Raw genomic sequence first — 18753 nt, forward strand, 5'->3', positions numbered from 1 at the left:
AAAAGCGTCACTTTTATTCCAAATACAAGGAATGTAAACATCCCTTGTAATAGAAAAGCATGACAGGACCTCTTAAATATGAGATCTGGTGTCAAAAAGACCCCAGATATCATATTTACACAAAAATGCAATAAATAATAAAAAAAAAAATGTATTTGTCATTTGGAAAAAAATGGCCTTTTAAGAGCTATGGGCAGAAGTGATGTTTTGACGCCGCTTCCGCCTTGCAATGATATGGAGACGGGTGGGGGCCATCTTCCCCTCACTCGTCTCCATACCACACACGGAAGAGGACCCATTCGCTTCCGCCACAGAGACCACTATTATTGGAAAACGGACCGCCTGCTGAATAAGTGGATACCTGGGTTATGGCAGCTAGCTGCTGCCATAACAAAGATATCCCTCTTCAAACAGCCGACGTATATCGGCGTGCAATGGTCTGAAAGTGGTTAACTGACATTTGCGCAGTTGTGCGACGCTGTATCCAAATAAAATTTATGTCCTTTTTTTCCCCACAAATAGTTTTCTTTTGGTGGTATTTGATCACATCAGCGATATTTTTTGGGCTATGAAAAAAAAAAGACCGACAATTTTGAAAACAAAACATATTTTTTACTTTCTGCTATAAAACACATCCAAAAAAAATTCACAAAAAAAAACACACCGGGTGCCACTCCTGTAAGAGAACAGGAAACTGAAGCTACTATTTGCACAGGCTCACCAGAATTGCACAACAGAAGATTGGAAAAACGTTGCCTGGTCTCAGGAATCTCAATTTCGGATGCATCATTCAGATAGTAGGGTCAGAATTACGCATCAACAACGTGAAAGCATGGATCTATCCTGCCTTGTATTAACGGTCCAGGCAGGTGAAGTAATCGCGTGGGGGATATTTTCTTGGAACAGTTTGGACACCTTAGTACCAATTGAGCATTTTTTAAATGCCTCGGCCTACCTGAGTATTGTTGCTGACCATGTCCATCCCTTTATGACTACAGTGTACCCATCTTCTGGTGACTACTTCCAGCAGAATAATGCACCATGTCACAAAGCTCAAATCATCTCACCACTGGTTTCTTGAACATGACAGGGAGATCACTGTACTATAATGGTCTCCACAGTCACCAGATCTCAATCCAATAGAGCCCCTTTGGGATGTGGTGGAACGAGAGATTCGCATCATGGATGTGCAACTGACAAATCTTCAGCATCTGAGTGATTTTATCATCTCAACATGGACCAAAATCTGGGGAATGTTTGCAACACCTTGTTAAATCTATGAAGAATTAAAATAGTTAAGAAGGCAAAAGGGGGTCCAACCTAATAAAGTGGCTGGTGAGTGTACATCATTACAGGCAAATTGGGTCACTAATGCTATAGAGCTTTTTTCCCCAGCTAAACTTCAGATTTGAAGGTAAACCCTAGAATAAGCATACGCAAATATTGCCTAAATACAAGACTGGTCTTCTATGCACCCTCCTGCTCTAGGCACAGGCTATTTGCAGCATAGCCTGCTACTATTACAAGGTAATATCTGGATTTACAAGGTTATCTGGTACACACAAAATGGGTTTATATCCTCCATAGCAAATCAGGAATATCTTAAAAGTTTTGGTGAATTTATCTTTTCAATCCAGGAATTCTATAATTTACCTTCTAAAGTATCTTGATCAGCAAAAGAATAACCACCATCACTTTCGTACATGACCTCAGAGTTTATTTCAACCCCCGACTCATCTCTGTACACTGTAAATAGGTCTGGCTGTTTATCTGGAAATCAAAAAACACAATGAAGTTTTCCTGCAATATAAAGTTTTCCTATAATTCCTATTATATATGTATATACACACACATACATATACAACACGGTGGGGGTTATCTACGAACGGTAAATCCAGTTTGCACTGCAACTGTACTTGTCACTATAGATCCGAGGGGGACATGGACGTGATTTTATCATCCAATCAGCAGAGCTTCCACTCATTTCAGATCTACCCCTTAGATTTAAAGCGACTGCACTTCCAGTGCAAAGTGTATTTGCCTTTCGTAAATAACCCCCTGTGACTGCCACAGACACCCGCCTGGGACATACAAGGTGCCCCAGGGACTACGGGACTAGTCTGATTCTGCAGCACATCTCACACATGCACAGCAGGGAGCCGGGTGTGATACAACAGGAAGTCACAGCCAGCTTCACACAGCCAAGTTGGTGGCATTGGGGATCGGAAGACCAGCAAAGAACCGCCTCAGCTGAAGACTGTGCTGGACTCCTGGGCTGGTGTCTATTAACCACTTAACGACCAGCGCACGCCGATGTACGTCCTATTTTTGAAGAAGGATATCTCGGTAACGGCAGCAGCTGCTGCCACAACCAAGATATCCATCTCTTCAGGCGCCGGTCGTCTGTACGATAACGGTGGTCTCTGCGGCGGATTCGTCACCCCCCCCCCCCCCCGCACCTTCCGGCTCTTACCGGAGCCGTCGGTAGCGACGGAGGCGATTGGGTCCTTTTGCTAGCTGGGTATGGAGACGAGTGAGGCTAAGATGGCCCCCACTCGTCTCTATACCATAGGAGGGCAGAAGCAACGTCAAAACGTCACTTCCGCCCATACCTCTTAAAAGGTATATTTTTTTTTAAATGTCATTTTTTTTTTTTCATTTGAGTTCAAATATGAGATCTGAGGACTTTGACCCCAGAGGTCATATTTAAGAGGACCTGTCATGCTTTTTTCTATTACAAGGGATGTTTACATTCCTTGTAATAAGAATAAAAGTGATCCATTTAAAAAATAAAAAAAAAGTGTAAAAATAAAAAAAAAAAAATTCACGGGAAACTTGCGCACAGAAGCGAGCGCATACGTGAGTAGCGCCCGTATATGAAAACGTTGGTCAAACCACACATGTGAGGTATCGCCGCAATCTGTATAGTGAGAGCAATAATTCTAGCCCTAGACCGCATCTGTAACGCAAAAAATGCAACCTGTAGAATATTTTAAATGTTGCTTATGGAGATTTTTGAGGCTAAAAGTTTGACGCCATTCCACGAGCGGGCGCAATTTTGAAGCGTGACATGTTGGGTATCAATTTACTCGGCGTACCATTATCTTTCACAATATAAAAAAAAAATTGGGCTAATTTTACTGTTGTCTTATTTTTTTATTCAAAAAACTGATTTTTTTCCAAAAAAAGTACGCTTGTAAGACCGCTGCACAAATACGGTGTGAAAAAAAGTATTTCAATGACCGCTATTTTATTCTCTAGGGTGTTAGAAAAAAAACAATACAAAATGTTTGGGGGTTCTAAGTAATTTTCTAGCAAAAAAAAACTGTTTTAAACATGTAAACACCAAATCTGAAAAAGAGGCCTGGTCCTTAAGTGGTTAAAAGTCAGCAGGTACAGTATTTGTAGCTGCTGACTTTTTTTTTGTTTTTTTGTTAACAATGGCTAATATATATGGTATTTTGGAAACAAGAAGGGATTATCTAACCAAATGCAGAGCAACTGCGATATCTAAAAGAAGTCCATTGTTCTGAAATAGAACAGGCCCTAAATCTAGCCATTTGAAGAGTAACTTAATTCTCTTGCCTTTATCATCCATGTCCTTTGACGCCTCACCAAGATCACCTTCATTCTTGTTTCCAGTGCTGGTTATCGCCATTGGCTGATCTGTGTGTATACGGCATGGCTCTTCTGCTTTTATATCTGCAAAGCAAGACAGAGCTCTTCTTAATGCTGACCTTTTCCCATTTGTGCAGAGACCTTAACATTATTATTGCGCAGTAAACTAGGAATTTTGTACTCACTGTAATATACTTTTCTCTGAGTTCATTGAGGCACACAGTTTAAATACATCCAATCACATGACAACTGAGCAGTCGTGTGATGCTGTACCCAAACAATGTATGTCCTTCCCCCCTCCCCACAAATTGGTGGTATTTGATAACCTCTGCATTTTTTTTTTTGTTTGTTTTTTTGCGCTATAAACAAAAAAAGACCAGTTTAGGCTAATATGTATTATTCTACATATTTTTGGAAAAAATAAATAAAATATTGCAATAAGCGTATATTGATTAGTTTGCACAAAACTTATAGCATCTACAAAATAGGGGATCGTTTTTTTTTACTAGTAATGGTGGTGATCAGCAATTTTTAGTGGGACTGCAACATTGCAGCGGACAGATCAGACACTTTTTTGGGACGAGTGACATTTATACAGTGATCAGTGCTATAAAAATGAACTGATTATTGTATAAATGACACTGGCATCAAGGGGTTAAATGTGTTCCCTGGGAAGTGTTTCTAACTGTGGGGGGAGTGGACTGACGGAGTACAGAGAGATCACTGATCCTAATCACTAGGAACAGATGATCAGTCTGTACTCCTGACAGAACTGTTTGTTTACATTGACAGATCCCCGTTCTGGCTCTCTGAGGCGTGATTGCACGTTGCCAGCGGACATCTAAGCTGCTGGCCACGTGCACCGGCGCTGTGCTCGCGCCCACTGTATCTATTGCACAAAGCGACGTACACCTATGGCGATTCGCGCAATAGAGCCAATCTGCCCCAGTATAACTACGGCGACTGGTCGGCAAGTGGTTAAAGGGGTTGTAAAGGTTCGTTTTTTATTTTCTAAATAGGTTCCTATAAGCTAGTGCATTGTTGGTTCACTTACCTTTTCCTTCGATTTCCCTTCTAAATGTTTTTTTTCTTTGTTTTCTTTGTCTGAATTTCTCACTTCCTCCTTCCTCAGTAAGCTGTTCAGTAAGCTGTTCTGGCTGACTAACCACCAGCTCGGATGATGGTGAGAAGTTTACTGAGGAGAAACAGGAAGTGAGATATTCAGACAAAGAAAAAAAACATTTAGAAGGGAAATCGAAGGAAAAGGTAAGTGAACCAACAATGCACTAGCTTAGAGGAACCTATGTAGAAAATAAAAAACTACTCTTTACAACCCCTTTAAACATAGAATCGGATGCCTCTTTGCAGCTATAAGAACCATCAAAGGGGGGGAGCCCTAAAAAGGTTTTCACAATGTCAAAATGATCAATGTGCATTTTATCTCCGTCACATTTAAAAAATGTCATTTTTATTGAAAGTAAGAAGGTTTTCCACAAGACTTTGGAGTGTGTCTATGGAAATGTGTGCCCATTCAGGCAAAAGAGCACTTGGGTGGTCAGGTACTGATTTTGGTCAAAAAGACCTGGCCTCCGATCAGGATTCCAATTCACCCCAGTAGGTTTTGTGGTCATAGCTCTATACAGGCAACTCAAGTTACTCCTCACCAAACCATGTCTTCATGCTAGAACAGAAAAGGATCTCCACCAAGCTCTTGGCACAAAACTGAAACTGCACAATTGATAAACACGTCATTGTCTGCTTTAGCATCAACAATTACCCCTACTAGAAACCCCTAACTAAATCATGTGGACAGTTATTCACATACTTTTGACCATGCAGTGTATGGCTTATCAAAATTGACCCGATAGTGCAGGTTTCCTTCACATTTATTATTGCACTGCATTCGCTGCTGGATAACTATAACCCCCCCCCCCCACCAAATAAAATAAAATAAAATCTTCTCTATCACCATAATGACCTAACTTACCTGTAATTAAGTATGCCAAATATTATGCAGACAGTTAAATTCTAGTACTGTGAATATTAACCTCTTCCCGTTGCTGCCTCCTGGCCATTTAACCATTTACCGACCGCAGCACGCCGATGTATGTCCATTTTTGAAGAGGGATATCTCGGTAACGGCAGCAGCTGCTGCCACAACCGAAGTATCCATCTCTTCATGCGGCGGTTTGGTAAACTATAATGGTGGTCTTTGCGGTGGATTCGCCGCAAGATCCCCATTATCGGCGCCGGGAGAGGCGCCACCCCCCGCTGCTCTCCCGCCGCTTACCGGAAATGAGTGAGGCTAAGATGGCCCTACCAATCTCCATACCATAGCAGGGCGGAAGCGAGGTCAAAACGTCACATCCGCCCATATCTCTTAAAGTCTTAAAGGCACATTTTTTTCAATGTCATTTTTTCAAATGACAATTTTTTTTTATTATTGCATTTAAGTCCAAATATGAGATCTAAAATGTTTACATTCCTTGTAATAGGAATAAAAGTGACCCAAATTCTTTTTTTTTTTTTTATTTTTTTTTTTTTAACAGTGCAAAAATAAATAAAATAAATAAGGAAAAAAAAATAGGATTTTTAACCTCCTCCCGCCCGCCCTATAGCCGAATGACGGCCGTAGAGCATCGGGGGAAGTTCTGTGTTTGCCGTGTCCCCCGGAGACAGGCAAACACAGATCGCTGTAAACGGCCAATCACAGCGGCCGTTTACAGCACGATCAGCGTGTCCAATGTGAGATGATCTCATATGAGATCATCTCGCAGTGCCGCTCTCCCTCCTCACACAGATAGTGTGTGAGGAGGGAGAGATGAACGGCTGCAGCGGCCATAAGTGTGAAAAAAATAAAAAAAAGTGCCATCCGCCCCAGTGCCATCCGCCCCAGTGCCACCTGCCCCCAGTGCCACCTACTAGTGCTATCTGTCCCCAGTACCACCTGTTAGTGCTATCTGTCCCCAGTGCCACCTGTTAGTGCTATCTGTCCCCAGTGCCACCTGTTGGCAGTGCAATTTGTCCCCAGTGCCACCTGTTGTCAGTGCCACGTATAAGTACCATCTGTCATCAGTGTCATCAGTGCCACATAGTGCCATCTGTCATCAGTGCCACGTATCAGTGCCATTTGTCATCAATGCCACCTGTCAGTGTCACGTGCCATCTGTTGTCAGGGTCACTTGTCATCAATGCCACTTATAAGTGCCATCTGTCATCAGTGTCACGCGTCATCGGTGCCACGTATTAGTGCCATCTGTCATCGGTGCCACGTATTAGTGCCATCTGTCATCAGTGCCTCGTATTAGTGCCACATGTCATCACTGCCACGTATAAGTGTCATCATTGCCACGTATCGGTGCCATCTGTCATCAGTGCCACGTGTCATTGTCCTGGTGCTCCGGGGCCTTCAAAAGTGTAATAAGTAGTCAAAAAGTTAGATGTGTAATTTATGCTCCTAGAACACCTGATGGCGCTCCCTGCATGTTGGGCCTCTCTATGTGGCCAGGCTGTGAAAAAGTCCCACACATGTGGTATTGTAATACTCAGGAGGAGTAGCAGAATTTTTGTTGGGGGTGTCATTTGTGGTATACACATGCCATGTGAGAGAAATAACCCATTAACCACTTCCCGACCAGCGCACGACGATGTATGTCAACAGAATGGCACGGGCAGGCATATTGGCGTACAGGTACGTCCAATATTCAATGCCGCCCTGCCATCGGAAGCGCGCCGCCGGCGGCGCGCTCCCGCGCTGGTCTGGACCCCCATGAGTCCGGTCGCGGGACCCGCGGACTCGATCGCTGCGGGCATCCCCGTGATCGTCTCACGGAGCGGCCGAATGGAGGCATTTCTCCATTCTGCCTAGCAACTAGTGACGCTGATCTCTTCTCCATGTGATTGGAGCAGAGATCAGTGTTCACTAAATGAAAGCCCAACCCCCCCACAGTTAGTAACACACCCCTAGGAACACTTAACCCCTACACTGCCACCCACTGGTTAACCCCTTCACTGCCAGTGTCATTTACACAGGAATCACTGCATTTATATAGCAGTGATTACTGTATAAATGACAATGGTCCCAAAAATGTGTTAAAAATGTCCGATGGGTCCCCCACAATGTCGCAGTCACAATAAAAATCGCTGATCGCCGCCATTACTAGTAAAAAAAAATAATAAAAAAATTATTAATAAAAATGCTATAAAACTATCCCTATTTTGTAAACGCTATAACTTTTGTGCAAACCAATCAATAATCGCTTATTGCGATTTTTTTTACCAAAAATATGTAGAAGAATACATATCGGCCTAAACTGAGGGAAAAAAATTTTTTTTTATATATTTTTGGGGGATATTTATTATAACAAAAAGTAAAAAATAATGCGTTTTTTCCAAAATTGTCGCTCTATTTTTGTTTATAGCGCAAAAAATAAAAACCGCAGGGGTGATCAAATACCACCAAAAGAAAGCTCTATTTGTGGGAAAAAAAGGACGTCATTTTTGCTTGGGAGCCACGTCGCACGACCGCGCAATTGTCAGTTAAAACGACGCAGTGCCGAATCGCAAAAAGTGGTCTGGTCTTTGACCAGCAAAATGGTCCGGTCTGCAAGTGGTTAAAATGACAATTTTGTGAAGAAAAAAAAAAAAATGAAAAATCTTAATTTTGCAAAGAATTGTGGGAAAAAATTACATCAAAAAGCTCACCATGCCTCTTACTAAATACCTTGGAATATCTACTTTCCAAAAAGGGGTCATTTGGGGGGTATTTGTACTTTCCTGTACATCAGATGTGATCAATTTTGTGCGATTCGCACCACAGCTTGTAGACTAACTTTCACAAAGACCAAATAATATCCACTAATTTGGGTTATTTTTACCAAAGATATGTAGCAGTATAAATTGTGACCAAAATTTATGAAGAAAAATGTATAACTCGCATAATTTTGTCACAGAAACAAGGAAAAATTCATTTTTTTTCAAAATTTTCGGTCTTTTTTTTCATTTATAGCGAAAAAAATAAAAACCCCAGAGGTGATCAAATGCCACCAAAAGAAAGCTCTATTTGTGGGAAAAAAAAGGACAAAAAATTCATTTGGGTACAGTGTTGCATGACTGAGTAATTGTCATTCAAAGTGTGAGAGCGCTGAAAGCTGAAAATTGGTCTGGGCAGGAAGGGTGTTTAAGTGCCCAGTAAGCAAGTGGTTAAAACAGCTTACCTGTAAAATCCTTTTCTTTGAAGTACATCAGGGGACACTGTAATAACTATGTGGTTATTGGACCATGAGGTGCTAGACACTGGCATACCCCTTAAGGCGTGCACTTCCCCCATATAACCCCTCCCATTACTGGGAGTCGTCAGTTTTGTAGCCAAGCAATAAAAGTGTATAAGAAGAAGGGAGGGACCTCTGTGTCCCCTGATGTACAAAGAAAAGGATTTTACAAGTAAGTGGTTTTAAAAATCCTATTTTCTTTTCTTACATCAGGGGACGCAGAGCCATATTAATAACTATGTGAGATGTCCCATAGCAATGGCAACTGAAAGTGGTTGTAAACCCTTACAAACCACTTTGACCTACAGGTAAGCCTAGATTAAGGCTTACCTGTAGGTCCAAGCAATATCTCCTACACCTATACGGTTTAGGAGATATTTGCCTCAAGACAGGCACCGCTGTCTACGGCACATGCGCCGTAGACAGCGGCGCGCAGGCGCACTGAACGTGGCAGTTCCAAAAACGGAGCTGCCGCATTTGTCGACTCCCGTGCGCATGCGCGGGAGTGACGTCATTGCGGCTTCGCCGAATGACAGCGGCGGAGCTGCGAGACGCCACAAGCAAGATGGATGCGGCGGACTACAGGGGACAGCGCGACTTCGCTGGCTCCTGTGTCAGGTAAGTGACACATAATGGGCTACTAATGCGATGCATAGTAGTCCATTATGCTTTACCTTTGCAGGGAAAAAAAGAGGAAGTAAACTCATCAGGGTTTACTTCCTCTTGAAGGGGGGAGACAGAATCAAGGAAACAGGAGGCCAGAGGACTCATACTGCAGCCTGCAGTATATGCTGTGCCCAAAGGCAATATCCTCATGACCTTTAATATCGATTTGATAAAATCGGATAGACATATGAACTGAAGACCAAGTTGCGGTCTTACAGATCTGAGCCATAGAGGCCTGATGATGCACCACCCAAGAGGCACCAATCGCCCTGGATGAGTGTGCTCTTAATATGAGAAGGAAGAATATTCTTCTTTAAGTTGAAGCTTGATCAATCACTTGAACAAATCCATTTGGAAAATAGTGGATATTGACACTGCCTGTCCATATGTTGGACCCTCTGGCAGTACAAACAAACCTGTGGTTAGCAAACCTGAGCAGTCGTCTTACATCAATAGTCTGTAGTGCTTTCTCTTCCCCAGATTAAGGCTTCTGGGGAGAAAGATGGAAGAATAATATCTTGGTTTAAATGAAACCTACCACTTTTGGTAAGAATTCAGGATGAGGACATCAAACCACCTCATCCTTATGCATGATGAAATATGGCTCTTACAAGACAGAGCCGTTAGTTCCGATACTCTTCTAGCAGAAGAAATGGCAAGCAAAAAAGATTATCCTTCTTGTCAAAGAACCAAGTGAATTCCTCGTAATGTTCAAACGGCTTTGCTGATTCAGCAAAGTCGAAAAGACCAATTTTAAATCCTAAGGCTTTAAAGGTGCCTTGATAGGGGGATAAACAGTGTTAACCCCTGAATGAGCTACGCACCAAGAGTGGGAAGCAAGAGGCCATAGGAAAAGACATTGATGCGGCCTGGATCTGGCTCTTGATAAAAGTCAAGTAAGTGATTCTGGAATCCGGCTTCCTGGGCTTAGTCAAACTAGACACTACTGAAGGAGATCAACCACAATCTTTTATAGAGTGGGATTCAACAGTCAAACCTGTTAAACTCCTTGTCCGTAAAGTAGGATAAAATACCGGACCTTGTGCAAGAAGGTCTGGCTATAATGGCAGAGTCCAAGGAATTCTAATGCCCTCCTTATGATCTTGATAAATTAAAATCTTCTGGGACCTGGCTGGGGCCACTATAATCACTTTCTTCCGTTCCTGCTTAATCCTGCGGAAAAGGTGCGGAAGTAGCAGAACTGGGGGAAATAGATAAATCAGTGAAAACTGATCCCCTGGGAAGACTAATGCGTCTTTTACCTCCTGCTAGTGGACCCCTTGTTTGACATAAAGTTGTCGACCTTATTAATGAATCTGGATGCGAATAGGTTCATGTCCGGAATACCCCATCTGACATATTGCTAGGAAGATGTCAGGGTGAAGAGATCATTCTCCCGGAAATAACTGTTGGCGTCTCAAGTAGTACGTTTGAAAAATTAGAATTGCCGACAGGCAAGGAGTGTTGTGCTCTGCCAAAGCTAGAACATTATTCACCTATTTTTGGGCTGCACTACTTCTCGTGCCTCCCCTGGTGAATGATGTAAGCCACCGCCGTGGCTCTGTCAGACTGAATCCTGTCAGGACAGTCCCGTAATCTGACCGCCAAGATTCTATGGCCAGATGTACTGCCTGAAACTTCCAACAAAGTTGATAGGCAAGGTCCTCTAACCTGGACCATCTCCCCTGGACAGAATCTTCTTCCAGGGCTGCTTCCCAGCCTAGAAGGCTGGTATTTGTTGTTAACACCTTGCAGGATAAAGATTTCCCTCCTGCTGGGCAACAACCACCAATTTAGGCTCTGACCTATGTCGGGAGCCAAGCGTATTGGAAACAAACAAGGCCTGAATCCTCTTTATTCCAGACCAACAGGATGGTGTCTTGAAGCAGTCTTTGAATAAAACAGCTTTTAAGGGACGGCCCTGAAGGAGGCCACCATTTCCCCTAAAAATCTCCTGCAGCCGAATGAAAGAATTTTCCTTTATCCTGATAAGTTGAATTAGTCCTCAGAATCCAACCTAGAGAATTCCGATATCTACAGCTAAGATCAGACTCTGGTTTTAGACATGAGACTGAATGATCTATTAAAAGTAGATCTTCTAATAGGCTAGGACCGTTATGCCCTGAGCCCTTAACCTGGCTAAAGGAGGTGCCAGAATCTTTCAGAACACTCGTGGTGCTGTGGGTAAACCAGATGGCAGTGCCACGATTGAAAAAATAATTTTATATTTCAAACCGCAGAAATTTCTGGTAAGTGAGCAACCTTGGCACATGGAGATATGCAACTCCCCTCCTTGCAGAATGTACACAGCCGATCGAATTCTGAAAGGATCGGATGTTCAAGTGCCAATTCAGATCTCCGAGATTTAGAATGAGACCTTAAAAGGTTTGCGCCAAAAAAAAAAACCCTGTTCCACTAAGGGAATCTCTGATATCACTGACTGGGATAACAGCTAATCCAGAGGCCAGAAAGAGACTTCTCTTCTTTTCTTTTTCTTTTCTTCCCTGGAACCTTAGGAGCATTCTTTGAGGAGACGGACACTCTTGCATAAAGACTGCCGCATCAGCAGCCCAAAGACTCCACAGGCAGCACCCAAACAGGACCCAGACCCTGAGATCAAAAGCCGACTGGGCCATCCAGGCTCTTGAGACTCTAGATGTAACCTAGAGTTTTATGGGCTTTCTGCCCCCAAGATCCTGGTGCTGCCCCTGGGAACTTTCTGATGATTGAGACCATTGAGACTGCCTAAAGGCAGATACCCCAGGCATAGGAGAGGCTGCACGATTAAAAGAACTGTTTGAACCTTCTTTTACTGGTAAAAGAGAGCTTTACCCCTTTTGGATGTACTTATCCACTCAAAATAGTTGTACCCCAGGAAGGGACACAGACTGGCTAATGGTTTTCACCTAGTGCTTCGGCTGATCAATATTTCAGCCACGGACCTCTGCAAAAATGCACTAATCCAAGTATAAGCCATAGGGCTTAAACGATCAAGTCCTTCATAGCATCTGTGAGAAGGGCTGGTGCAAGGATTTTTGACACCCTAGGCAAAACCTCCTTTTGCCGCCCCCTGGCTCCACCCCCTTCCCCTGATCATGTAAACTCTACCTTTTTAATGAAGCGCCCATCAAATGCAGCCTCACCAGCACCCATCAAATGCAGCCTTACCAGTGCCCATAAATTCTGCATCACCAGCGTCCATTAAATGCAGCCTTACCAGCACCCATCAATGCAGCCTCACCAGCGCCCATTAAATACAGCCTACCAGCGCCCATCAAATGCAGCCTACCAGCGCCCATCAATGAATGCTTGCTTGCTTCCATTCATTCGGGAGATGAGATACAGACACAGCCCTGCGCCTCTGACACTATGTATGAACAGAGCGGTGGCTGCCTGCTGATGCTGAGACTTGGATGCTTGCTGCAGAGTGAATAGAGTAGGAGAGCAAGTGGCTGGGTGCCCTAGGCAGCAGGGCACCCTAGGTGGCTGCCTAGTTTGCCTAGTGGTAGCACTGGCCCTGTCTGAGACACAGTGCATCAAATACACCAGCCTCTTGCCGGGCCTGCTGATCAGGCAGAACTTTCAGGTATCTCACACCTGTTCCTTAACCCCTTGGAGTCCACATTCCAATGCATTGGCATGACTCAAAATGTGTGCCACCAAAATAGTGGAGCAGACGTTAAAGGGTTAATGGACTGAGCTACTCCAATTGCAGCCAGAACTGCAAAAGACATATTGTCTTTAAAAGGAAAATCCAACCTTAACCTGCTGGATCCTTTAACATCAATGCATTATCCATTGGACATGTGAGACTCTGCTCACTGAGGTGATTGCAGCATTAATAGCTGGAACCTCCCATTTCTTTCATAGAAATGTTCCCATTCAGAATACATAGCTATGCATGAATAAGAAAAATATCCCCAGGTGGAGGAGGTTCAAATGAACCCTATTAGAGGTAGCTACCTCAAGAGCCTGTGCTGCAGGCAACAAAAGGGTTAAGTAAAGGTTAAGTAAGGGAGTAGACAAACACCTGACTTGTGCGGCTACTCCCTCCCTGTTAGGATCCTCCGAAGAGGAAAAAATAATTATCTTCCAATATTTGGGAAGATCTACCTGATCCCCAGCCTCCTGCACCTCAACAAAAGGGCCCAGAGGACTAGATGGGAATCTGCTATGTTTAGTCCTACTATTACTGTGCAAATACGGTGTAACAAAAAGTATTGCAATGACCGCCATTTTTATATTTATATAGCACCGACAGTTTACGCAGCGCTTTACAACATTAGGGCAGACATTACAATACAATACAAGACAGGGGGAACCAAAGGGCCCTGCTCGTTAGAGCTTACAATCTAGGAGGGAGGGTCAAGTTATACAAAAGGGTAATAGCTGTGGGGGATGAGCTCATGGAGAAAATAGTGCAGTTGTTAGATAGAGGCCGGATAGGCTTCTCTGAAGAGGAAAGTTTTCAGGGATCGCCTAAAAGTGGATAAATTTGGAGACATTCTGACAAATTGGGGTAGTGGATTCCAGAGGATGGGTGAGGCTCGGGAGAAGTCCTGGAGGCGGATATGGGAGGAGGTGATGAGGGAGCTAGAAAGCAGGAGGTCTTGGGAGGAATGAAGTGGGCGATTAGGTTGGTATTTTGAGACTAGGCTAGTGATGTAGCTGGAGGGATAATTGTGGATGGCTTTGTAAGTGTTAGTATTTTGAATTGAATTCGTTGGGCAAGTGGCAGCCAATGGAGGGACTGGCAGAGAGGGGTAGCAGACACTGTGTGGTTTGTAAGGTGGATGAGTCTGGCAGCAGCATTCACGATGGACTGAAGGGGGGGTTCCAAGTAATTTTCTAGCAAAAAAACGTGTTTTTAACTTATAAACACCAAGTCTGAAAAAGAAGCCTGGTGCTTAAGTGGTTAAGAGGTTCAAAGGTTAAAACCTTGGAGGAGGAGATGGGCATTCCAATCCTGTGACCTCTGTGATTGGCTGTTACATGATCTGAAAACTCCTGGTCACAATTCTGCATTGGGAGATTTCCACTACCCGCCGGTAACTGTTCTGGGAGCGTTTCTCTCAGCACAAAAAGAGGTTTACATAGGACTGCCTATATTCGGACTCTTGGCTTTAAAGCCCACCAGCCAAGAGGCTACATATATGCGTAAGGCTGGCGGGAAGAGGTTAATAGCTCTGAGTCCTCTGAAGCAGCAGGGAGCAAGCTCCTGACAGGGACCCACCCCTCCTCCTATATTGGGAAAAGTTGTTTCATAGTGTATTATGCTTTTAACATGATATGTGAATAGGTAAGGAAACCCTTGGACTCTTCAGACTCTCTGCCACTGACAAATAATGTTACAGGCCATGTAATTAATGAAACCAAAGCTGAGCTCCAGATTTAAAGGTAGACTTTAAGATAAGCAAATATTGCCTAAATACAAGAGGCATGCATATTCGTACTTTAATGTTGGTGTGCTTTGTGTATTTCTTCCAGATCTGTGCAGTAATTCAGCATGAAGCTTCACCTCTGTGCAGAAGCTTACTGTAAAAGAGACTGGTCACGCTGCTCCTCCCCCTTGTGCAGAGACTGGTCTTTTATGAACCCTTCTTCTTGGGATTACAAGGGCAACTGGTGCACAAAAAATGGGTTTATATCCTCTGTGGCTGTTAAGGAATATCTTAAAAGTTTTTATGCCTGGAATGTATCTTTCAAGCCAGAAATTAAACTATTTATTTTCCTTATTTAAAGTATCAGCCAAAGAATTACCATCATCACTATCATACATGAAAATATCTTAAAATGTTTTTATGCCCAGATTTCATCTTTCAATCCAAGAATTGAATCATTTACCTTTATTATCTAAAGTTTCTTGATCAGTTGAAGAATCGCTATCATCACTCCCATATATTACATCAGGGCTTGTTTTAACCCCCAGCTGGTCTCTGCATACTGTAAATATGTCTGGCTGTTTATCTGTAATGCATAAAACACAAAAAAAAAAAAAAAGAAGAAAAATCTGAATACAAAAAATAAATAAAACTGAATAGTGCTGCTCTTCTTCCTTGTACAAGGTAATGTCTGGGTTTAAAAAGCTATTTGGTGCACACAAACCGGAAAATTGTATACTCCCCTTTCGGTAATTTTCCTTTCCTGCCACATCTTCATGGCATCATACACCACGGGTTGTGACTGTCTCCACAACCTGATAGGACCACATAGTTTTAAGTTGGCGAGATGGCCCCCACCCCTGTATTCTCCGTATATATGAATCACCTCAGAAGGGTGGGTTGCTGTATGCTGCCATGAAGATGCGTCAGGGAAGGAATATTACGGAAAGGGGAGTATACAATTTTCCGGTTTCCTCAAAAGTAGGAAATAAATAATAGCCAGTGGCGGTGGACACACTGATCCTAAACAAAGGTATCGGGTGACATAATCAAATAAATATTTCAGAGATAACATAACATGGCTTGATACGCATTAAAGTGCTTTAAAAAAGAAGAAACGTATAAATAAACAGATGGGTACATTTCCAGAAATATGGTGTATATCAAAAAATATTAAGCACTTAACTATAATATAAAATAGTGAGTATGGGTGATAATGAACCCATGTGCTGAGGAGAAATAATACAGTGCTGGTCTCCAAACGTGAAATCACAAGTGAAAGCAGCAAATAAATGCAATCAATAGTAGAGCTAAACTAAAAATTATAAATAAAATTAATTTTCCAAAAAAACAGATATTAAGTGTCCAAAAATGTTTCCATTGACATAAATCCTAAAGTGCAGTGTAGCGATATTCTATATCCGATTCATAAAGTGCTGGTGCTTGCAAACATAACTTGGTGTAAAGTGCTGTTAGAGGTGGGTATCCCGTGCAATCCTTCATGGTAAATATATGGGTGTCCCCTTACCTTACTGCTGTAAAGTTAAAGCGTAAATTTATATATCTTTGGGGTCCTCGGTGCTCGTCCCCTTTAGGCTGCTTTCACACTGGGGCGGTATTCAGGCGTTACAGCGCTAAAAATAGCGCCTGTGTAGCGCCTGAAAAAAACCGGCCCCTTTCACTCCAGTGTGAAAGCCGGAGGGCTTTCACACTGGGGCGGTGCGCTGGCAGGACAGTGAAAAAAGCCTTAGGGATCCTACTGTAGTAACCCAGGTCCTGCCTATATCTGGCTAAAAAATGGATGATAAAAAAGCAAATAAAATTGCCAAAACACTTATTTAAAAAAACATAAAAATAGATATAAGCGTACGCCAAATAAGTGTATATAGATAAAAATACAATATATAGCAACCGGAAATTACGTTTTGCCCAACAATGTGGGGCACAAATACTGGCAAATAAATATTAATTATACTGCAATACAAGGGAGTTGATATTATGAAATAAAAATACTGATATAAAAAACATGTGCATATAAAAAAGCCAGTATAGGTAGGGAAACATTCAATAAAAAGAGAGCCAGCAAGGAGAAAATAGAAGGTACCACATAGTAGAGAAGTATATATTGAACAAAGTACAATGAAATATATAGGGGGTTGCTCTTCAGAGGGCTGGTTCAAAATAGGTATGCGGATTAAGCAATATAGCACGAAATGGGACTGCCAAGGACTAAAGAATAGAATTGGACAATGAGTATGTAATAAAAGGGGGCCGGAAGAGTGAGTGGCTCTTCAGAGTGCTGGTTAAAATATGAGCAACTAAATGGAAGATTAAAAATCACTGATAAAACAATTGAGATTGAATTCGATGTTGAGGCCTCATGGCGTAAGAGTGTCTAAAGTGAAAATCCACTTTGACTCAAGCTGGCTCAGGGTCCTTACTTTGTGTCCGCCACACCAATGTTTCACATATGGCTCTATTCCCCAGAATTTCAATTGTGAGGGGTCCTTATTGTGGTGGGTGGCAAAGTGTTTTGACACACTGTGCTTATCGAAGCCCTTTAATATGTTCTGCGCATGTTCTTTTATGCATACCCTAAGTGGTCTCTTGGTACGGCCTATATATTGGAGCCCACAGCTACATTCAGGGGCGTATACTGCTCCAATAGTGTTGCAGCAGATAAATTCCTTGATCTCGTAAGTGTTTCCGGTACTTGTTGAAATTAAATCTTTCTTGAACAGAAAGCACTTGAGCAGATCATTCATTTGGGCCTAAAAAAAGATATCCTCAACAAAAAAGAAGCCAAATACCTGGTACCGGAATCAATTAGAACACCAATTATATATTCACTTCCCAAAATTCACAAGGCTAAGCAAAATCCACCACCAAGACTGATAGTTAACGGAATCGATTCATTAACAGCAAGAATGGGACAATACATCGACCACTACTTACAATCGGCCGTACAGAAAACACAAGCCTACCTACATTACACAAAACAAATTTTACAGATATTGGAAGACATACCAACAGATGAGGGACCATGGTGGCTAGCGACAGCTGATATCTCCTCACTATACACGATTATACTACATCATCAAGCTTGTGAAGCGGTAAAGTGGGGACTCAGGAAATATACCCACATACCTTGCATTCAAAGAAAATATCTCATAAAATGCCTTGATTTCTGTCTAAAAAACAGCTATTTTTTGTTCAATCGCAACTACCATCAAAAAACAGGAGTAGCCATGGGAGCAAAATTTGCTCCCAGTGTGGCAGTGTCAGAAACCATGAAACAGACTGAGACAGAAGTACAATCAAATCACACTTGTTTATTATTAAAAATAAAAAGGTAAATAGAAAAAAGCGTAGTCAAGCATAGCCAGAGTCCTGTAGCCAGATCGGGTAGTCAGCCAGTCCAAAGTTCATTAACCAGATTGGGTAATCAGCCAGGCTGGAAGTCGGGGATCCAAGGAGAGCAACCGCAAGGAGGATAAGAAGCCAGGTGGGATGTCAGCAAGCCAGTGTTGAAACAAACAGCAGGAGATGGTTCCTGTGATGTGACACAAGGCGAAGGCAAATGGAAAAATGAGCAGGAAGGCTTTAAATAGGCAGGTTGGACGAGCATCATCGGGAACAGCTGGTAACTGTGGAAAGAGAAGAGAGCTGGCAATTAGCCGACAGCTGAGCAGCCAGCCCAGAGGAGGAAGGGCTAAGCCAGCCCTGACAGGCAGGCCTTTTCATGGCACAATGGGAGGAGGAAAGAGTGTTTACCAATATGTCAGGAGAGCTATTTATTTACAGAAGATATATCAATG

The 18753-nt window shown here is 42.7% G+C and overlaps 1 protein-coding gene across 1 annotated transcript in view; it reads right to left on the reverse strand.

The window, feature by feature from the left end:
- TDRD6 (tudor domain containing 6) overlaps positions 1-18753 on the reverse strand; it is a 176361-nt gene that overhangs the window by 21794 nt on the left and 135814 nt on the right. The window contains exons 6-8 of the mRNA XM_077485168.1: positions 15399-15521; positions 3586-3702; positions 1654-1770 (exon numbers count right to left, since the gene is read on the reverse strand). Of these exons, the coding sequence (XP_077341294.1) occupies positions 1654-1770; positions 3586-3702; positions 15399-15521 (357 nt within the window). The remainder of the gene's footprint in view (positions 1-1653; positions 1771-3585; positions 3703-15398; positions 15522-18753) is intronic.

The sequence above is a fragment of the Lithobates pipiens genome, unplaced genomic scaffold (assembly GCF_037356315.1).
Source record: "Lithobates pipiens isolate NorthernLeopardFrog02 unplaced genomic scaffold, aLitPip1_a1.2 Scaffold_18, whole genome shotgun sequence".
NCBI lineage: Eukaryota > Metazoa > Chordata > Amphibia > Anura > Ranidae > Lithobates > Lithobates pipiens.